This window comes from Pelobates fuscus, chromosome 2 (assembly GCF_036172605.1).
Source record: "Pelobates fuscus isolate aPelFus1 chromosome 2, aPelFus1.pri, whole genome shotgun sequence".
In the NCBI taxonomy this organism is placed as follows: domain Eukaryota; kingdom Metazoa; phylum Chordata; class Amphibia; order Anura; family Pelobatidae; genus Pelobates; species Pelobates fuscus.
In genome coordinates this window covers 139,124,499-139,148,000 of record NC_086318.1, presented here as the reverse complement: position 1 = coordinate 139,148,000, position 23,502 = coordinate 139,124,499, and the positions used below count along the sequence as shown (strand labels likewise).

Genomic DNA, 23,502 nt, shown 5'->3' with positions numbered 1-23,502 from the left:
AGTATAAGTTGTTTGGACATTTAAGATTGATTTTGTCTTTTAGTGATTAGATATTAGAAAAGGAATTATATCTATTGCAGCTGCCCGCATTTTTAAGGCTCTGAATGACAACCTTGATGTTCGAAGATGCCCCACAGTATGTCAAAATAAAGTCTTTGCTTAGTTAATTTCACTATATTTGAAATAAACCTACAGTCTAATTAAAAGTACAGGCTTTCTAGCATTGCCATAAAAATGAGTTACTATGATCACAGTCTTCATGAAAGCACTGTAAGACTGAACATGAACAGATGAAGGGAGGACTAGGTCAATGCTGAAATACCCTGACGATTCTTAGAATCATGTAAACAGCTAACAGGGATACACAGGTGGCTGTACAGTACATACTTAGCATACTTTCTTTAAAGATACTCCCTATTCTAGTTCGTAACGCTGGATGCACACAAACTAAAAACTTGATAGGCTGCCTAATACCATAATAACTTAAATAAACAGTACCGAATAAGGTTGGGGACACATGAAATGCTTGGTGTCCTAGAGGTGAAAGGCGACGCCACAGATGCTTCTAGTTCAGACAGTGATATTCCACCATGGGCTCTCTTCAATGCCTATCAAGAGATACAATGTAAATGATAGCATGTTATAAAGCAGACAGTAGTGCTTTACTAAGGTGTCTACACAGCCACCATGGATACAGACAATGTATGTAGGGACAGTCTATTCAAATGACTAGATCACATTGTGAGATACAGCAAGTCATACAAAAAGGACTATTGGGCTTTTTGGAATGTACATTTCCGCACATGGGGCGTCAATGTGCACTTGAATTCTTACAATGTCTGGTTTACAAGCCTTATTTTCACACACTAAAAAGAATTTCCTGTTTGGTAAGAATCCCACAGAGCAATTCCTCCATTGAAAACTCCTGTATAATATTTAGCTTATTGCTCAGTTTAAAATTACAGTAAAACAAATACTACACGAGTAAAGAAATCACATGACACTAGAATAAAATGCTTCGGTAGCGAGTGTGCGTTTAACCGTTTTGGTCTCCTGTCTTACTATTCCATATGAAAATGGTCATTTCCAGAAACCACCACTTATCTGCTACAACCACGAATAATGTGATCTGAAACGGTCTCAGTTTATTTTAACATTTTCTGCGCTTATTCATGATGTTAGGATATGTGAACAAACATTGACTCTTGGTTATGTTTTTATTTTATTTTAATAATCTAGGCTTGTGGCAAAGAGAGCTGCCCCCAGAGAATAATGTAAAAATGTGCTGAAAAGAGTTATTAAATTATAAGTAAAGTACAAAGAGATTATAATACAAGCAATCTTTTTTTTTTAAAACTACAATAAATACATTTTCAAAAATACAGTTTTTCCTTACAGGGTCTCTTTTATAGGGTATTTGTCATTTTCCTAAATTATTTATATTATGTTTACTTATGTCTATATTTAATAAATATGTACTTTTTGAGAATAAAAAATTTAAGTTTAATGTTGAAAGCCACACTACTCAATTGGGTGCTCCCTGTCAATTATTGTAACATCGGTCTTTTGCATCTGGTAATCAGCAAAGAGTCAGCAAGAGAAGAATAGAAATTAAACAATATTTTATTTATCTCCCTATTTCCATAGAAAATAGATGAAGAAATAAAAAGGTTAACACAAACCATAGGTGATTTTTCAATGTTGTTTTCATTACAGAGAATTGACAGTTCACCTTTTAACCTTAACACGTTGTAGCATTGCACAGGTTAGTAGGTGTAATGCTTCTCTGTAAAAACTGCTGCGGATATACCACTTGTGCATTAGGTAGGTGCATGCTGAACATCTCAACCCTCTTCAAACTGTGCACAGGGCTGTGAATAGGCTGACAGCATATTGCGGTATGGCTGCTATTAGCTTATTCCGCAGATCCACACATCCTATGTGATTGGGGGTTAAACTACACAAACACCCTGGTGCTGGGGTTTTAGAAACTTTAAAAAGTGAAAAGTGAAATTAGTTTTTTCTTAATCCCTATACCAGTGTGAAAGATAAAAAAAAAATAACACATCAGAGCACATGCCATGCATTCCCCCTACGAGCAAAAATTTCAGAAAGAAACTTAAATAAACTTACTCCACAATCGTTTGCTCCATCTCCACACATGCCAACATAGTAGCTGCAAATTGAACAAGAGGTAATTGTAGAACTGTGAGACAATAAATCTGAGAACAAACAGAAGCAGACCACTCAAGACAGATTGTTCACATTTAAATTGACATAAATACTTGAGTTTCTACTTCATTCTATCATATTAAATGATTCTTCATTGATTGAAAGATGAGTGGTAACATTTCACAAGGCCTACATATAAAATTCCTACTGAAATATTTTATTGGCATTTTAAAAGTGGAGACTTTTTAAAAGTATATTTATATATATTTTAAACAGATCAATGTATTAACAGAAAAATAAGTAAACGTGTTTTTTTTTTAGATTTAGATCACATGCCAAAAAATTAAGACAGCAACACTAGTTTTGGGGCATCCATATGATAGAACATACTGACATGTTTTTAAAGATGTATTACAATTGTAAATAAAAGTGATTGAACTCACTTACTCCACATTCTGCAGTTCTTCTACTAGTTGTGTTTTTTGATCTGGTGCCATCCTTGCAAACACTGTGCCGTGTAATACCAGCTAAAAGAAAATGATAATTGTTAGGAAAAAACTAAGCACACCGTGAAAATTAAGAAATCACAACGTTTAAAATGCATCTTACCTTTGGAACCAGATCCTGAAAGTGCTCTAGAATAACTGCAAATGATTTGCCATTCATTGCAAAGTGGTAATCAATTATCGGACTATCATTTAAACTGTCATTAACCATCTTATCAGGAATATCCTGGAAGCAAAGAAAATTGAGAAACACCTGTGACGTTCACTTTTCAATACTGCAGTAACAATATAATTACAAAACATCTAGTTGAAGTTTACCATTTTTCTAAAGCATTATAAAAATAAAGCATTGAAAATATAGAAGGGGAAAAAAAATATCACTTGTAAAGATCCCCGTGCTATGCCTCATTTCCTGCTGTTTTGGGCAGCAGGAAGGAAGTGGCTTTACAATTGTTAAATAATGTACTGTATATACAAAAGCAGCACTGGGCATGCCTGCATGTGAAGTCTTGCAAATCTCTATGTCAATTATATCACATGCATGCAGTGTCCTTGATGTCACACGGGCATGCAGATTAGGTCTAAATTATTTTCAATAGAATGCTTTTATGCAACTACAGTTGTGTCTAAAGCACTAACTTTACTGCATTTTACTGCACATGCAAACAGCTAAGGAATCTGCAGTTGCCTAAGGATATTCCAAACTTTGCAAGTTAAACTTTGTTTTTTTATTTTGTAAAACCTGGACAACTTGCAGCATTTTCTGAACGTTAGTAAGTAGTTTAGTTGATTGATGATGATTGTCTTGTGCGTTTAAGTTTAGCAATTACAAGGCACGGCAGTCCAGCTGCAATTTCCCAAAGAGACTGGTGACCTTATATCTAGCCTTTTTGTGTACATATTATTAGGCTTTTGGACGCATCTCAGGTGTGGGTTTCCCACAGATATGTTCACCCAATACATATTTAATAAGTGGCCTGACAGCTTATTAAAACGTTATAGAAAGAATTGCAGCTTGCTTTAATAACACTTGGCTCCTTACCTGTGAATTGATGACATTCAAATTGCTTCTTGGCATGGTATCTGCATAATGCCAGTTAATCTTGGCAGCCTGACCATCCTTAGGAGGTAGTGCTTCAGCTACAATTACTTTATCGTGAGGTAGAATCATTCCGCAGTCTCGGGCAACAGAAATTGCAGTAAGCATGTTGTCTCCTTTAAACGGAAGGGGGAAAAAAAACAATTAAACATGTGAGACACATGAACGCCTATGCTTGTTTCAATAATTTTGTCTCTTACCTGTCACCATGACCATACGGATGTTGGCTTTACGAAGGTCTTCTAGTACTGCCGGTGTTTCTTGTTTCAGTTTATTTTGCATAATAATTAGCCCCAGGAATGTCATGTTATTTTCAATGGCATCTCTGAAATAAAAAAATAAAAAAATGCAACAAGATTTATTATAGAAAAAATATTCCCTGAAAATGCCTTTTGGCCAGAGACAGATGAGCATCTCTGGTAGTAAAATGGATAAATACCACATTGCAGTTTAAGTCAAGAGTTTATTAACTAAAAGAGTTTAAACCCATTTAATTATTGAACTCAGCAGCTAAACCGGAGTAAGGTGAATATGTTAATTTAATTAAACTTATCTTAACGCTACAGTAGGAAACTCAGCTGACAAGTATGTTGACGGCACTCTGCCATGTTTGTTTAGGACAACCAGTGAATAGGTGATTCGGTAATATTTAGTTAACACGTCAAGAATCAAAACTGGAAATATAAAACAAAACAGACGCTCACACGCTGTTATGCTCAGAGGGCCATTATCTGGGCATTAATCCATTAAGCCTGTACTTTTGTTAGGGACCGGGTTGAGCAATGGGTCTCCACTTAGGACCCTTAATTTTCCGTGGTCTGGTTAGGCAGATAGGCATATCTCCCTAAACTGGGCTCTATTTTCCAGCCACATTGAACCAGGTCGCAGACAAGAACAGTTCGAGTTCTCCTCCACACACATTGATTTAATATAATTTCCTACTGCAAAATACACACACACTTAGCCATATATAAGATAATAGGCAGCTGATAACCTGCATCAGTCCATGCCTGCTCCCACTGGAGTCCAGGGAAGCCACCCTCCTGCCTGCTCCCACTGGAGTCCAGGGAATCCACCCTCCTGCACCCAAAACGATGCAGCATAATGTGAGCCTAAATCAATTATTAATATAAAAAAAAAACTATTAAAATAAAATAAATGCCCACCCCCACCAAGGCTCTGCATCACACACTCAAACACTGCATTCATACACACAGCACTCTCATACACACACACACTGCACTCATATACACACACACACACACTGCACTCATACACACACTGTATTCTCATACACACACACACTGTAAATAAATATTCAATGAATATAATTTTTTTAGTATCTAATTTTATTTAGAGATTTACCAGTAGCTGCTGCATTTCTCACCCTAGTCTTATACTCAAGTCAATAAGTTTTCCCAGTTTTTTGGGGTAAAATTAGGGGCCTCGGCTTATATTCGGGTTGGCTTATACTCGAGTATATACGGTACCGTACGTACCAAACCCTAGTTATATAAGGTTGTGCAAGACCTCTGAAAAGCAAGACCTCTGTCAAGATTCTGATGACAAATGGTTCATTTGGGAGCAAAGACCAATGTATACTTTTCACAAATTAGTAATGCTGCCATACAATTAATTTGATAACTGCTGCTGCCTGCAATCTGTATTGTCGATGTAAATATGTTATTTACCAACATCAGTAAAATAAATATAAGCAGTGATCTCTTCATACCTACTAATATTTTGGACTTTGTGCCATGAAATTTTGGACTCCAACCTCCTGTGTGCAAGTGCAATGACGCGATATCCCTGCTTTGTGTACTCTTCTAAAACAATGGCGAAATCCGCTGGAACTACAACAAAGAGAATCACACAGGTGTTTTTACTAAGGAAGTTACTGTGATATCATCCTTCAGGAATAGTTATTATATCAACAATATCTGAATATGAAATCTGCAGAACTAAGCATTTATGAGAATGGTCAGCAAACCACAAAGCAATTTAATTTTACTTATACAGTGGATGACTAATAAGAATATAATGAGATATCTATTGTTTTCCAGCATGTCTTTTTTGGGGACACTGATTAGAAATCCCGGTCTTCTGTGTGCCTGCATTATACTTTGTGCACATATATTGTACGCTATGATAAGCAATCAAGGCATTACACCAAACACAACATTAATGGAATACACAAATAATGGTTCTAACTGACAGAAAATCATTTTAACATTTAGAAAGAAGGACTCACTTAGAATAAACAGACATAACCTGGCTATATTTGTATTATTGGATGATGGGACGACTGGACTGTACATACTGAAATGGTTTTTTAAGAGAACTTTAACCCCTTAAGGACACATGACATGTGTGACATGTCATAATTCCCTTTTATTCCAGAAGTTTGGTCCTGGTTGGTAGATCATCCTACCATTAAGGTTTTCTTGTGCCTATACCAGGCAAACCTGGGCACTATGTAAAGGACAAGGGCTTTCTATGATACAGGAGTGTCATGATCCTAAAATGGTATGCTATAAGTTAGATATGCATTGAGTGCTGACATTAAATTAATTTAAAACAACACTTCCTTAGAAGGAAGTTGACAAATCTGAAAAATACAAATAAAGATTCTGAAGTTGACTAAATTGTCTTTTTTTTCTCAGTGTTTCAGAATGTATCTATCTTAAAACAAGCACTGAATCATAACATACAAGGCATAGGAATAAACCAGTTTGATAAAAGGTTCAGAGAGTAAATTTCAGTGGAGTAAAAATATACAGCATAAATGATGCCAAAATATAATTGATAACATCCTTTCACAAACGTTTCAGAAACGTTTTTGTAAGTGTGCTATGCATCATGCACCTTTTCCTACCATATCATAAACCCATGGCCTCACCTGTATCCTTTTTGCAGAGGCTGGCAATAACTTCTGGTGCCCCTTTCACATAAGCATCCATCCGTTTATCCCCTAGAACTCTAGCGACCACTGCCATACGCTGCAATGCTGAAGAGAACGGAAACTGGCGCACAATGCCAATTTCATAAGTAGTCTGCGGAACAAGTCAGAAATGAATGGAAGAGTCATGGTAACTTAAAGCAAAGCAATAAACTGGACAACAAGACACTATAAATTTACAGCCACGGATTAGGATTAAAAACATACAATGCGTTTGCTGCTTAGGACTCCTTTGAGTTGGTGTTTAATTAAATGAAGATTAAACCATCTAGATGCTCTGTTTTTTTCAATTATCACTTGTAATGTAGAGCAAACATGATGGGATCCTTAAAAAAAGCTATTTATTAGCTCATTCCCTTAAAATGCACAATATGCCACTACTCTATAAATTAAATCATGTGGTTTGGGAACAAAAAAATGCATTGTGCGCTACTAGGGGAATGGAAAAAGGCACATATTTCTCCTCTTACAAAGACACCATTAGATCACAACCCTTTTCCCCGAATCACTGTCATTTCTACATAAACTGATATGGTAGTTGCCACGCTAAACAGAATGTGTCTCTGCAATAACAGTGAAACAAGAAACACAGAACCCGTAAGAGCCAGGTGTCAGAGCATGAAACAGTTATTTAACGTGTTTAATCGGTGTACATGTGAATTTTAATGTAGTGTGCCAGCACAAAGGTTCTACACGGCGTGAAAATGCTTGACAGCAGCTGTTATGGTTATGGCAGTGCAATCCTCTGGGTTTCCTTACGCAAAGGCGTCAGATATGTGATAAACTGCCTGGGCAGCTTCTTTGACAGCACAGCTGGAGCTCTTTACACTCACTGACAGTCAAATTATTATTGTGACCTTAGCCGGGCATGAAGGGAATCACAGCACACACAGGTTTATATAAACACACTTTTAATAAATTGAAGCCTGCCTTTAATGACAGTGACACCAAGTGGCCAGTGTTAAAATTTATATTTAAAGAAACACTATAGTCACCAGAACAACTACAGCTTATTGAATTTGTTCTGGTGAGTAGAATCATTACCTTCAGGCTTTTTGCTGTAAACACTGTCTTTTCAGAGAAAATGCAGTGTTTACATTACAGCCTAGTGATAACTTCACTGGCCATTCCTCAGATGGCTGTTAGAGATCCTTCTTGGGTCATGGGTGCCTAAAAGGCATCCAAACATTCAGTATCTCCTCCCTCTGCATGCAAACACTGAACTTTCCTCATAGAGATTTGTTGATTCAATTCATCTCTATGAGGAGATGCTGATTGGCCAGGGCTGTGTTTGACTTGTGCTGGCTCTGCCCCTGATCTGCCACCTTGTCAGTCTCAGCCAATTCTATGGGGAAGCATTGTGATTGGATCAGGTCACCACTTCTGATGATGTCAGAGGAAGATCACAGGCAAAGGCAGCAGCTTCAGACTTGAATACAAGTACGATTTTACTATCTTTAGGGAGGCAATGGGGGCTAAATAGTGGTTTTAACACTATAGGGTCAGGAATACATGTTTGTGTTCCTGACCCTATAGTGCTCCTTTAACTGAAGACAAAGTATCAAAAAAGGGATAAATACACACATTATCTGCAAGTACTGCCTATTCACTAGGAGCGTAGATCATGTGTATTTTTAATGAAAACTACTTGTTTTATGGCAGTATTCACACTAGAAAACAAACAAACCATAAAACTGTATTTTCTCATTAGCTTTATATATTTTCAAAGTATCATGTGTAAAACAATATACAATCCACATAAACAAATTTCATTCTATGTGAAATACATCTTTCTATATTTATACTCTAAGTGTTCCTTCGCAATTTATCTCCAGTGGGAGCCTTCATGTTGCTTTCTTCCAAAGCATTTCCTGAAATAGCTGGTTCACATTGATGGATAATAGGTGTCCTGAAAGTCGCAGCATGCTTGTGTACAACAGGTATAATATTTTGGCCCAACCGAATATTCTGTTTTTACACTGCCTCCTGCCTTTTCACAGTGTATTTTTGTGGTTTTGTAAGCCTTTTGGCGAGGTACATTAGTTGGCCGATTTAGGTTTGTGATGATATTACACCCCATTTTCGAGCCCTAGCTAGTATTTTTTTAGATTCTATGTATTTCTAGAGCCATGATTTTTCACTAGTTTCTGACCACCCTCCTCCTTTAGGGGATTTCCCTTTTTTCTGCCTTGCATGTTCTGTTAAGCCGGCCATTCCCAGGATCTGTAATATACCAGCTTGTCCTTTGCTTCCAATTTATTTCCTGGTATAGCTAGGCCTGCAATTGGTGTGAAAGATTCTTTACAGACGTTAATAAAATATCTACTAAGACCGATTCTGACCCTATAGTGTTAAAACCACCATCTAGCCTCCATAAATATGGCAAAATCTTACTGTATTCAAGCCTGAAGTTGTAACTCTGCATGCTGTTTGCTTCAGGAAAAAAAAAAAAGCTGTCTGCTGACATCATCAGAAGTGGTGGCCTGATCCAATCACAGTGCTTCCCCATAGGATTGGCTGAGACTAACAAAGAGGCAGATCAGGGGCAGAGCCAGCATGATTCAAACACAACCCTGGCCAATCAGCATCTCCTCATAGAGATGAATTGAATCAATGACTCTCTATGAGGAAAGTTTAGTGTCTGCATGCAGAGGGAGGAGACACTGAATGTTTGGATGCATTTTAGGCCGCCATGACCCAGGAAGGATCTCTAACAGCCATCTGAGGAGTGGCCAGTGAAGTTATCACTAGGCTGTAATATAAATACTGCATTTTCTCTGATTCTACTCACCAGAACAAATTCAATAAGCTGTAGTTGTTCTGGTGACTATAGTGTCCCTTTAATATGCATGCCACTAATGGTTATATAACTAACTGTGAAAGAAGTTAGGAACCATTTAGTCCATCTAGCCTTAGTAAAGACCTTGTACAAGCAATGCTTTAATTCTATAAATAGCTTTCGATCCTACTATGCTTGCAAGAAGGTTAATCCACATGCCAATTAACATTTCCTTAAATAAAGCCTATCACATTGAGACAGGCCTAGGTCTAAACTAGACATTCCTAACCTTCGACACTGCAGCTGCTGTCAACTATTTCACACAGGATGCTCTACAGCCACTGCTGGCACTATATCAAGGGGACATACTTTGGTATGGTTATTAAAGCTTTCAATGCCTCTAAGTGTCTGTATGTTGATAAATGATTTCTTGAATACATTTTAGGTGTCATTTCTACATAAAATGAGAGACTGTCCTGACCACCCCACCAATTGAAATACATCATATACAACATTTTACATTTTAAAATGTCAACCCTTTGTAACCAAGAGCAATGTCCTCCAAAGCAAAGACATGTCTGACACATGTAGACTGTAAACAGATACAAATACCTAAAATATATTTTAAGTCCTGACAAGTTTATATATGAAACACATCACTGGCAAGAAATAATGAGCTACATAAATAATGAGCTACATAAATAATGACCTCCTCTTATCCTAATGCAGGAAAAGTTAGGAAGCAGACTTTAATTGTTACTGCCAAACAGGAGAAGAAAAAACAACTCCAAAACGTTGTGAAATTATTCTGGATTTCAAAGAGGTAAAGGAAAAAACATGCATCTTGATTTGAAACCCCTATGATCCAGATCATTAGATTTTAGCATTGAGAAGAGGTTAATTCAGGGTCAACATTGTACACATGGGTAGTCAAACGCCTGCAGCAAATGAAATAAAAGAATGGACATCAGACAAAATGATGAACATGACTGGCAAGCAATAGAAATGTATTTAAAACTACACTCACCGGAAGTTCAAACAGCTCCTAGGAAAAGAAGAAAAAATATAATGAAATAGTGTTTATTTACCATTATTTTTTGTCAAGCATGTTTATTTACCATTATTTTTTGTCAAGTTAGTAATAGACACAAGTCAAAATGTAATCAAGACCATAATAGGGCAGATAGATCCCCAATTGTTGCAAAACTACAGATCCCATGATGCCTTGAAAGCTTTAGGACAGCTGAGGATCTACTCTTCAGCTTACCCCTTGGTCAGAATATTAAAAGGACATTCCACTGTCCAAATACAAACTAAATAAAAAACACTGTTTAGTAGATATACTCTAAATGAAAACTTGCATGCATTGAATTATGCATTTTTTCATTAGAGTTAAAGCTAAAAACAGCTTGCAAAAACTGCACCTCTCTTGTCTGCTGCCTTTGTAAGCCATCCCCTTCTAACCTTGCCCAGACTGTCTGTGGCTGTCCAATCACAGACTTTCCAATACAACTCAATGATAATTATTTTGCAAGGCAGGTGTTCTGAGCAGTTGCTGCCTCTTGAGTTCAGTGCATACTAAACTGAAAGATGACAAAAGGAAAATGTATTTTCTTGCTTCTAGTTAGAAAAAAAACATGGTCTAATTTCAGTTCTCGTAAACTCTGCAAAAGTATGGGCCATTACTTCATTTAAATTTGTTTGCCAAGGACTGGCAAAGCATTGTAAAAGTTGTAGGTTTAAAGCAGCTGGAGAGCTACTTGTTGGCTACTCTTGATATAGCACAGTTCCAAATAAGCTGTCCTGACCTGACACTGCAGGATAACAGTTGGTTTAGATAAGCCAAGAGATCTTGGGCTTAGCCCAACTGTCTGTACAAACAAACATGTCATGGATTGGATGAAGCTTCATTTGTAATATAAGACTTTCCTACTATGTACTGATATTAGTCTAAAACCCACAGTACAGAAATGTTAAAATCATTCCTTTTTATTATTGATTTTATGATGCTGTCCCTGCAACAAAATAATACTATTATAATTTAACTGGACTGAACACCTACACAGATTTTAGAATTGCAATATGAATGTGTTACAATTAACTTCTTAGCACAAGTCTTTTGTTTTCCTTTCAGGACACTTGAATTGAAGTTGTCAGGGACTAACTTAGGCTCAGCAGAGTCAGGACAGGGCAGGCAAAACCTGCTGAATTAATTATTGTCCTGTTCTGAGTCCACATCTCTGCTTCTGAACCTTTTAACCCCTTAAGGACCAAACTTTTGGAATAAAAGGGAATCATGACATGTCACACATGTCATGTGTCCTTAAGGGGTTAAAGCTATCACAGAGAAAGGAAAAGCAGCTTAATTAGCAATAATAATCCAGTCCAAATCCCATACCGACCGCACACACCTCACAGGCTGTTATGCATAACCCCAAGAGCATGATCAGGGTAAAAAAAAAAATGTTTTTCCAATCCAATTTGTGCCCTGACCAGAACCATTAGAAGTATTCAGAGAAGTATTCAGTGTTTACATTGCTGCCTAGAAACACCTCTAGTGGCAGTCACATAGATGGCATTTAGAAGAGCTTCCTGGGTCAGTGCTGGTCTCCACTTTCTGCATGGAGTAGCGTAACGCTCCCCATAGAGATACATTGATTCAATGCATCTCTATGAGGAGATGCTGGTTGGCGCAGCATTTTGCTTGCGCATGTACAATAGCCCCCCCATTGCTTTTATTTTAGCCATGGAGGCAGAGCGGGGTAACCTCAGCTGTGACAAGACCCACACGGCACTGGGAAAAAAGGACTCAGGGGAATCGCTTTCTTTCTGTACAGTTTATGTCCTAAAAGGGCTCCACTAAAGGAGAAACATGCTCATAGCGTAAATTTGTAAAGACAGAATTGGCTTAATTCCATAAGCTTAGGTTGTGGAATAAAGCATTTTCCGTCTTTACCAATTTATGTTACGAGCATTTATTTTTTAAATCCTGTTCCATTTGTGTTCCCTGCGCCTCCTGAGTGGTGTTTGCTGATGTTATTTTGGGGCATAGATGAGAAAAACGTCTTATTAGGAGTGCTGCAAATAGGGGAAAACACTTCTATTGTACTTAAAATGACTGGAAAAAAAAATCATAATGTAAATAACATCAGAGGATGTAAAAGATTAGGAAAATCTTGCATTGTCATTACTACAAAAACTAGTTCACAACAAAAAGCTCCCCTCAGAATCTGTTTAAGCAAAATAGATACAACATTGCAGTGAGATGTATTTTCTTGTTAAATATGGGATTTGTAGAAAACACTCAGCAATACCTTGCTTCATAAAGTTAGAAAACCTTTATTTTTTTACATTGACGATGTTGTACCCATAAGTATAGAACTTCCTACTGCTATGTAAAATAAATGGACTGAGCACTGCACAGAATATGTTACATGAGACAAATACCATTTCGTGACTTGCTGCAGGTTTCTGCTCAGTGAGAGGCTGTTTTGGGGGTTGAACAACAGTTGGCATTATCCTGTTGTGAAGGGCAGTCTCTTCCTCAGTGGCTTCATCAAGAATCTAGAGAGAAGAATGTAAGATGAATGAACAGTGGTACCAAATATTATTACTATTGCATAGTTCGCAGATGTTGCACAGTGCTGCTCTAAAGATATAATCTTAAAGGGACACTACAGCTATTTACTTTTGTTTTCCATTTGTGTAATTTCTGGCTAAAATTGTAAACAATGGAAAAAATCAAAAAGAAAATATTGCGGAGGTGAAGCCTAACAACCCTGCCACACAGACGCCATTTCTGGCTGCTCTTGGTCGTAACCAGTTAATCTGCAACTTTTTATGGGAATCCTTACTCTTTCAGTCTCTTCCTCAGTTGAGCCGGAAGTGCAGGATTGTTCAGATAAAATAGATGCCTTATTTTGACAATTTTGTTGCCAGATTAAAATTGCTCACAAAAGCCTCTTTGCACTTCATCTAGAACTTTTTTGTAATGTTGTTTGAATTAAAGAGAGTCTGTCAAATTATTTTAATTCAAAAAATAAACACATGTGTTTTCCCCCTCTTGATAAACACACACATACATTTTTATTTTCTCAATTTTTACAATTACATAATAATTGCTCATAAAAAGAAAGAGCCAGGCCTTACGTCAGCCATGATTCAGTTGTTATTTAAGGACAACATTCTATTACAAGTTATAAAATGAGTTATTATCAAAAAGGAATAGGAACTCATCTCTCAAATACATTTCTAAAACAAGTCCCGATTAAAGCCAAATATGGGCTCATCTACCTCTAAGTTGCCAAGACTTTTGAGAACAATAGTAACAGTAACTGGATTTGCAAGAAGTGCAGGAAAAATGTGGACATATATTATTTAAAATGTCTGGACAAATAACGCAGTTCACTTGGCAAAGGTAAGCTGATGATATAAACACTTCTGCTTGCAACATGGGGAAAAAAAACTATATACAGCAACAGAGATTACAGAATGAATACACTACATAATGCATCAAAAGAATAACTGTGACAGATACATTTATAGCAGCACACAGTATTTTGAAAGTAAAATAGTAAATACCTCTTTTCAGTAAAAATCCAGGCTTATCTTGCCTTGCACCATTGTTATGGTTATCTTTAAGGGGACACTATTGTCACCCAGACCACTTCAGCTCAATGAAGTGGTCTGGGTGCCAGGTCCCTCGGGTTTTAACCCTTCACATGTAAACATAGAAGTTTCAGAGAAACTGCTATGTTTACATAGCAGGGTTAATCCAAACTCTAGTGGCCGCCAGAGGCGCATCTGCGACGCTGGATGCAAAATTTGCATCCAGCGTGCAGAACGTCCATAGGAAAGCATTGAGAAATACTTTCCTATAGACAGTTTGAATGCCCGCGCGGCACTTGCCGCGCATGAGCATTCTACTCCACTCGAGAGCTGATGTTGGCGGGGGAAAGGAGAGGTCACCAGCGCAGAGGGAGCTCGGTGCTGGATTAAGGTAAGCTGCTGAAGGGGTTTTGGGGCAGTGCTGCACACTGTGCAGGACTGCCATTCAATGTCTCCACCCTCTGCATCCAGACACTGAACTTTGCTCATAAAGGAATCAGCATCTAGCCCCCCAAGCCCCCTTGCCTCCCTAAATATAGTAACATAGTAACATCTTCAAGTCTGCAGTTGCTGCCTCTGCCCCTGATCTGCTTGCTTACAGAGAAAAGGCACGGTTTACATTACTGGCTAGAAACACCTGTAGTAGCCACTCCTCAGATGACCACTAGAGGTGCTTCCTGGGTCCAGAGGCGAATCCGGGGAGGAAACACCATACCACTCATAGACACACACACACACACACACACGCACACGCACACACGCACACTGTATCCCACACACACACACACACACACACACACAATGTATCCCTCTCACACACTACACACCTCATATACACACACTACACCCATCATACACACACACACACACACACACACACACTGCATCTCTCTCCCTCTCTCTCTCACACACACACACACACACACACACACACACACACACTGTACCCCTCACCCTTCACACATTGCACTACACACACTACTGCCCCTGTCCCCTACTACAGGCCCTACCCCTTACCCCAACAGACCCCAGGCAAGTTGTCAAACTATTCTTAAACGGTTTGACTACACTTATTCTGGGAGGGTGCCGCAGCACTCCTGGCACCATAACCACTATTGTGCCTGGATTGTTGATAGGTAATGCTTCAAACATAAAAAGTAAAAAACAAAAAGAAGAATTTTAAAACCAGGAACTGCATTGAAAGGGGTAATAACTTATATGTATGCATTACGAACTACATACATGCAAATGATAATTACAGTTGACAGATTTAGTTTAAGCCCATTTAGTAATAGAAGCTTTTTAATCATCCAAAATAAAATGTAGGAAATGTATTTCACAAACTTGCACTTATCCAGCATTACATTGATGAAGACCTGGAGTAAATTACATGAAAGCCCTAAAGAAATGAGCCAAATCAATTTCTCAATAAATTATTTTCAAAGAAGAAAATGTAGTGGTTAATTTATTAAGCTTTTATCAAAAAGTAAGTCTGAATATTTAAATTAAGACAAGATGTTCAAGCACAGGGCTGTTTTTTTCTGTCTGCGTTCGTCACCTTCTCCACTTTGCATTCTTGACTCACAGATTCAAAATATTGTGGAAGAACTTTAAAAACGTAAGTTATAGCCCTGCAGAACATATCTTGCAATGGTATGGATTTATGGATCCTCCATGTGAAGGAGAAACTAGTCTTAATTTAGTTATGTCCCAAAACAATGTAACACAAAAAAGTAAGACTCACCCATCCTATGGCTTCAAACATTTTCAGGTCTAGGGGGTCACCTGAAAGCACCCCATCAATTTTTGTTAGTGAATGGCATGTTGCCATACAGGCAACAAACTGAGACTTTACCAAGGCTTCACTGCAAGCTTTATCTTCAGGCAGAAGAAACCTAAGTGGGATAAATGATATTTGGAAAGAAAAATTATGCATTAGCAGATGGCAAATGCAAAACAGATACACTATTCACTAAACTAGGCATTGTCTGCATCTGATCAAGTAATGTAAAATAGCCAAACTGAAAAAGTTCTCCAACTCATTTTCCAACTCTTTTTATTTTGTCTTAAAATTTGATTTTGTTTCCAGGTCAAAACCTGACAATTTTCAGTTTAGTTAATTAGCTTGTGTCATAGCGTTTGCCAACTAGGGTATAAACCATTAGTCTACAGTGGAAAAGTATTTGTATAGCAATACATTTATTACTAGGCATTGGATTCCACACTCGCTGGAATTTTAATTCACTGGTGGATAAAAAAATGCATAATATTTTCACCAGTAATCAGATTATTAGTTACTGTATAAACAAATAATTAATCAGTATAACATCAGTCAGTGGCCAGAACTAAATGATCACTATAGGGTCAGGAACACAAACATGGATTCCTGACCCTATAGTGCTAAACCCACCATTTACGTAGCTTGCACCCCCTTAGCCCTCCTATAAATGTTTCAAACTCACCTTATTCCCAGCGCCGCACGGGCCCGCTGGCTCTGGCTCCGCCCCCATTGTGACAATCAAAATGGCCGATTTTTAACCAATCCAATGCTTTCCCATAAGATCGGCACGGGGCGGGCCAAATGCTGTTTTGGCCAATCAGGACCTCCTCGTAGAGATGCATTAAATCAATGCATCTCTATGAGGAAAATGCAGCATCTACATGCAGAGCTTGGGGACGCTGAACGGCAGGACTGCTTACTGTGCAGCCCTGAGCCAAGAAGCCCCTTGCAATCTAAGGAGTGGCCACTTGGAGGTGTGGCCCTAGGGGCAATGTAAACACTGCCTTTTCCCAGAAAAGGCAGTGTTTACATGAAAATGCCTGAAGGGAGCTTTATACTCACCTGAACAACTACATTAAGCTGTAGTTGTTCTGGTGACTATAGTGTCCTTTTAACCATTTCCACACCCAACACTTGATGTGTAAGACATCCTATAGTAACATCACAAGACAATTCTGTTGGGAAAAAGACAAAATAGGAACATACTATATATACACAATTACATATATCAGATGAGGTCTATGATCTATGTAATCGAGTGATTTGAATAAATACCAATTTACTTTGGCAAAGACCTGTGAGTGCACCCCATCCTTAATTTACGACTATATTTTCAACCCGGGTTTGCACCGAGGGGTCAACTAGATAGATTTTGATGGGATGAGTGCTAAGCTACTTGGGAATATATATTTCGATTGTTACGATTAACTCTATCCATATTTGATAAACACAAATATTTATACACTTATCCAAAACTACTGCAGTGTACTATAATGGTTATGGTGCCACTGGAGCCCTGGAATATAAAAAAAATCAAACCGTTTAGTACTGGTTTGACTTCTTAACTGGGGTCTGCCAGGTGCTGCTCCTCACCAACTCTCAACCTCCAGGAGACCCGAAAGCTCCTTTAGCTTACCAGAGCTAAGCACGTCCGTGTTGGGCCAGCTCATTGGCAGAAAGCTTTAAAGGACCACTATAGGCACCCAGACCACTTCAGCTTACTGGTCCAGCTAGGTTTAACCCTTTTTTCTATAAACATAGCAGTTTCAGAGAAACTGCAATGTTTATATTAGGGTTAATCCAGCCTCTAGTAGCTATCTCATTGATAGCCGCTAGAGGCGCTTGCGTGCTTCTCACTGTGAAAATCACAGTGAGAAGACGCCAGCGTCCATAGGATAGCATTGTAAATGCTTTCCTATGAGACTGGCTGAATTGGCGCATGCGCATTCAGCCGAGGAGGAGGAGAGGAGGAGGAGAACTCCCCGCCCGGCGCTGGAGAAAGAGGTAAGTTTAACCCCTTGCTCCCCCTAGAGCCCGGCGGGAGGGGGACCCTGAGGGTGGGGGCACCCTCAGGGCACTATAGTGCCAGGAAAACGAGTATGTTTTCCTGGCACTATAGTGGTCCTTTAAGTGATGCCTGTCAGCCAATAAGCTAAGCCATGCAGCCAAAGTTTCTGGCAGAGAGGAGGCAGGGAATGGCTCTGGGAAAACCCCAGGTAAGGGGGTTGGAGCCAGGGCACCCCTTGTACCATAACCACCACTGTTTTGTACTAATTTAAATACATAGACTTTAAATAAACTGGTGCATAGGCTGCACTTTGTCAGCATGCCTCAGTATCTCATTCTCATATTACATTACACTGTGGTTCTACAAATAATACAATATCAATGACCTTTCCAAAAACTGTTTTGTAGTTTTAAAACCACCAGCGCGGTCAGTTTTGCCCTGCCTCACAGCATGCTATTGCTAAAGATGTAGAGTTATAAAAACTGATACACAACAATTTACCATAATCAGGTGTGCCCTGTCATTTTATTGTGCATTATGGACGGTTTCCATACTTTAAAACTTTTTTTTAGGTTTTACAATAAATCATGCTTGTAGACCAAAAAACACCACAGAACAGAATAGTATATAAAAGATTCCTCACCGAGAATTCTCTACTCTTTGGATTCCCCAGAGGTCAAGTCCATCTTCAGTAAGAGTACCAGTCTGAAAAATAAAATGGTCAAGAAAACAATGAATGATTAAAGGGACACTACAGTCACCAGAACAACTACAGCTTATTGCATTTGTTCTGGTGGGTAGAATAATTAACTTCAGGCTTTTAGCAGTAAACACTGTCTTTTCAGAGAAAATGCAGTGTTTACATTACAGTCTGGTGATAACTTCACTGGCCACTCCTCAGATAGCTGTTAGAGATCCTTCCTGGGTCATGGCTGCCTAAAATGCATCCAAACATTCAGTATCTCCTCTCTCTGCATGCAGACACTGAACTTTCCTCATAGAGATTCATTGATTCAATTCGTCTCTACGAGAAGATGCTGATTGGCCAGGGCTGTGTTTGACTTGTGCTTGCTCTGCCCCTGATCTGCCTCCTTCACAGTCTTAGCCAATCCTATGGGGAAGCATTGCGATTGGCTCAGAACAACACTTCTGATGATGTCAGCAGGCAGCTTGCTGTTCTGAGGCAAAAAGGGTCAAAACCAGCAACTTCAGGCTTGAATAATATGAAGATTTTACTATATGTAGGGAGGCAAGAGGGGGCGGGGGACTATGTGGTCGTTTTAACACTGTAGGGTTAGAAATATATGTTTGTGATCCTGCTCCTATAGTGCTCCTTTAAAAGGTCATGCTAAGCACCATAATAACTTTGCATCATTTACAGTGCCCAGTGTGGCTCCTAAATGCAGCTATAAATGCAGCAAACCACTGCAGCTATAAAGCTAATACCTGGATTAATGACATCAAATAAACATTTTTCTTCTTCCTTGCTGCTGTCAGCAACTTCATTAATACTCTGCAATGAGTGGAACTGCATATAGTTGGGGATAAACTGCATTATCATATGGAGCCTTGCTGGACACAGACTTAAATGCATTAAACAGTCCGACACTTAATAATCCATTACTCCCTTTCTTTTATCCATGTCTGCTCTCCAAATCTAGAGGCGTGCGCACACACAGCAGCAATCTATGCAACAAGTCTTAAAACGCCAATTAATTGCTTGTGAAACTCTTCCACTCTCATAAAGTCTGTAATAGAAAAGGTTGTGGCTACTGGTGAGGTAGCTCAGTTGGTAAATTCCCTGACTACAAAGCCTGGTTCAAAAATACAAGGTCACAGGTTCATCATTCTGCCGTTCATCATTCTGAGGTCGATAACATGAGTACCATCAATTGGGTAATAACAACATCTATTACTATTCAGCTGCTGAATTTGGTTAATTCCGAGAGTGTGCGCTGAAAAGCACTTTGAGTCCCACTGGGAGAAAGGTATAAATATATATAAATACTAGTTATTATTAACACGTGCAGGAAGAGAAATTGGCTAATCATTTTTGACCATTACTAGTTAATAAGAGATTCATGATAAAAAGAGTTATTCTGCTTCTCCCAGAAGGAGGATACATTCAGATAGATTTAAAGAGCAGAGTTAAAGGACCACTCTAGTGCCAGGAAAACATACTCGTTTTCCTGGCACTAGAGTGCCCTGAGGGCGCCCCCACCCTCAAAGACTCACTCCCGCCGGGCTCTGGGGGGAGGAAGGGGTTAAACTTACCTCTTTCTCCAGCGCCGGGCGGGGAGCTTTCCTCCTCCTCCTCTTCTTCCTCGCAACGTCATCAGCTGAATGCGCATGCGCGGCAGGAGCCGCGCTCGCATTCAGCCGGTCGCATAGGAAAGCATTCATAATGCTTTCCTATGGACGCTTGCATGCTCTCACTTTGATTTTCACAGTGAGAAGCACGCAAGCGCCTCTAGCGGCTGTCAATGAGACAGCCACTAGAGGATTTGGAGGCTGGATTAACCCTCAGTATAAACATAGCCGTTTCTCTGAAACTGCTATGTTTATAAAAAAAAAGGGTAAAAGCTAGCTGGACCTGGCACCCAGACCACTTCATTAAGCTGAAGTGGTCTGGGTGCCTAGAGTGGTCCTTTAAGTCCTTATAGGCAAATATTACAGGTACCTTGTCAAAACAGATGAGATTTAGCTGTCCACAGATGTTTATCCTCTGAGGACTGATACAGAAGATGCCGAGTTTTCTTAGACGTCTTTGTGCGTACACAATTCCAGCTGTCATGGCAGCAGGAAGGGCAGGAGGTACTGTAATAGTTATGATGTCAAGTGATTCAATAACAATGGTGCCAACCGGAACCTGCAGAAAAGAACAAGAAGAAAAATATATATTGACTGCTCAGTGAACAGCAGCAACGTTACTATGCACCCACAGTATTCAAAGTCTAATTCGAATTACGTATAATTACAAATTATTTATGTGCATGGAAATAAGAAACAATAGGTTGATTCATCACTAAAATTTGCAATCAAATTTTCTATTTGTATGGAGTGGTTAACTCTGCTAAGGTAGCTGCTAACACGGTAAGTACAAAATCCATATTAAGATGTCAGTGCTTCCTGGAGGTTATACGTTAAAGGGAATCTCCAGTGCCAGGAAAACAATCCGTTTTCCTGGCACTGGAGGGTCCCTCCCACTGCCCAATACCCGGTTACTGAAGGGGTAAAAACCCCTTCAGTGACTTACCTGAGGCAGCGGCGATATCCCTCGCCGCTGTCTCCGCGACGCTCCTCCTATCCATTGCGTCGGCCGGTGGGAGAGACTGATCCCGCCCACCGGCCGAGGAGACCTAATGCGCATGCGCATTACGTCTCCCCATAGGAAAGCATTGAAAAATCATTTCAATGCTTTCCTATGGGGTTTTGAGCGACGCTGGAGGTCCTCACACAGCGTGAGGACGTCCAGCGACGCTCTAGCACAGGTTTCCTGTGCTAGAAACCAGGAAGTTCCCTCTAGTGGCTGTCTAACAGACAGCCACTAGAGGTGGAGTTAACCCTGCAATGTAATTATTGCAGTTTATAAAAAACTGCAATAATTACACTTGCAGGGTTAAGAGTAGTGGGAGTTGGCACCCAGACCACTCCAATGAGCAGAAGTGGTCTGGGTGCCTAGAGTGTCCCTTTAAGGACAGCCGTATGGTATCAGTAAGTGTGGTTGTAATCCACACCCAAAAACAGCTGCAATTCCTCACCACAGGCTTTGAAAATAGTCTTCAGCATCGTTCTTCTTTGGTAAGTACCGGTATTTAAGAATACATAAACCATCACTAACATTTCCTCTTCCTTACCTACATTTTACTATTCCGCAGATGATTCTCCAAATTCCTTTAGTGTCCTCCTGCACTCCCATAAACCACTATTTGACTTTTTTTGTGACCCCAGTGTTAATCTTAACCTCAATAATGTGTAGTGGAGGAGAGAAAAATACATCGTAAATCTGTAACAGATGTGCCTGGCTTTTAATGCAAACTTAAACTCAAGTTAGATTTTTTGTGGGCAGGTTCTCATATCCAAAGAACTTCCAATTCCAAAAATACTTAACATTTTCCAGCCCATGGAAACATGGCAGCTAATGAAAGGGTTTGCAACAATTAGACTGCGCTAATTTACAATTATGCTGGCAGTGTGACCAGTCGTTAAATTAATCACCACTTCATTGGAATACACTGAGGATAAACATTTTGCAGAAAAGGTATAAAACTATAAACAGTAAATAAAAGCAATGTATGATTCTAAGTTCAGCACAGACACACTGAAAGATAGCCAGTTTCTTAATTGTAAGATGAAAGGATTATAACCCCAATTTAATAAGCTTTCGAAATGATTCAATACCATTAGAAAAACTTTCTAGGTGATTCATCTACAAAAATTGCCATAGACTTTAAGGGTGATTTCTGTAATCAATAAGTAATTTGGAAACCTCTTCTGACAATATTAGATCATTTGGAAGGTTTAGTAAATCAAGGCCTATGTGACTAATATCTTATAATTTTAAATAAAAGGACAACGTTTTCTTTACCGCTTGTGGTTTGGAGCAGTCATTATTTATTTTACAGCTAGAAACCACAATCAGCAAGCACTCTCTTTTCTGTCCACATCTTTAATTTACGTAACATTAAAAATAAATGTCCCCCAGTTCCATTTATCCATGTTCCATGTACAGCAGGAACTAATGGAATGAGAAACCCACTGTTTCTCCCTGGGTCAAGAGAAGCACCCAATCATCATTTGGTGACTAAAAAGAAGATGATGCCTGGGACTATATAATAGGATCCTGGCAACACAATCTAAGCTTCTGAAAAAAAAAAAAGTGGTGTTTGCTCTCTGAAAATGGAAAGAAAGTGAGGTTAATTCCATGGACTGCAGTTATTTCCTCACTGCCTCAAGCACAGACTATTGTAAACCCTTTTTGAGGATCTTGTAATGAACAAGAACAGGGAATTACAAACATCTGAGTTACAGATTATTGTTCCAGTTTATGTAAAAAGTCAGTGACAAACGGTCAAAAGTTTATCTATCAACTTTTTCAATAATAGATGAAAAATATAATCTAGTGAAGAGTGAATGTATGTCTCTGTGAAAACAGAAAAAAAAAAAACATTTAAAATCATGGATCCCATATCTTAAGGACCTAAAGATAGTCTGATGTACAATACCAGACAATTTTTGCATTGACATGACCTCAATCTTGGTAAGTGCTTTATATTTATTTAGATACATAACTGCAGCACAGTGTTCTCCAGACCATGACAAGTTACTGTGCAGCACTATGGCTGGTTCTCCCTAGTTTGGAGCTCACCAGCTGGTCTCATTGATTATCCCAGCATCATTTTAACCCTGAACACTGACAACAGTCATGCAAAAAGCAGAAATATATGATCACACTAGATAAATGATAATATTTCTAAGTTGATGCATGCCTATCAGCACTATGTTTTAGAAAGTAATGGGTTAATATGATGGTCACTATGCGAATACTTTTCCAGACCAAAACTGGGGATTCAAATCTTATCATCAATTGA

The 23,502-nt window shown here is 38.9% G+C and overlaps 1 protein-coding gene across 1 annotated transcript in view; it reads right to left on the bottom strand.

Annotated features, from left to right (window-relative positions):
- The window catches only part of ATP13A3 (ATPase 13A3), a 116,294-nt gene that overhangs the window by 17,790 nt on the left and 75,002 nt on the right, over positions 1-23,502 (bottom strand). The window contains exons 13-25 of the mRNA XM_063442765.1: positions 20,592-20,780; positions 18,555-18,616; positions 15,868-16,018; positions 12,963-13,079; positions 10,543-10,560; positions 6,677-6,830; positions 5,510-5,630; positions 3,978-4,102; positions 3,721-3,893; positions 2,782-2,904; positions 2,620-2,699; positions 2,134-2,176; positions 499-608 (exon numbers count right to left, since the gene is read on the bottom strand). Of these exons, the coding sequence (XP_063298835.1) occupies positions 499-608; positions 2,134-2,176; positions 2,620-2,699; positions 2,782-2,904; positions 3,721-3,893; positions 3,978-4,102; positions 5,510-5,630; positions 6,677-6,830; positions 10,543-10,560; positions 12,963-13,079; positions 15,868-16,018; positions 18,555-18,616; positions 20,592-20,780 (1,466 nt within the window). The remainder of the gene's footprint in view (positions 1-498; positions 609-2,133; positions 2,177-2,619; positions 2,700-2,781; positions 2,905-3,720; positions 3,894-3,977; positions 4,103-5,509; positions 5,631-6,676; positions 6,831-10,542; positions 10,561-12,962; positions 13,080-15,867; positions 16,019-18,554; positions 18,617-20,591; positions 20,781-23,502) is intronic.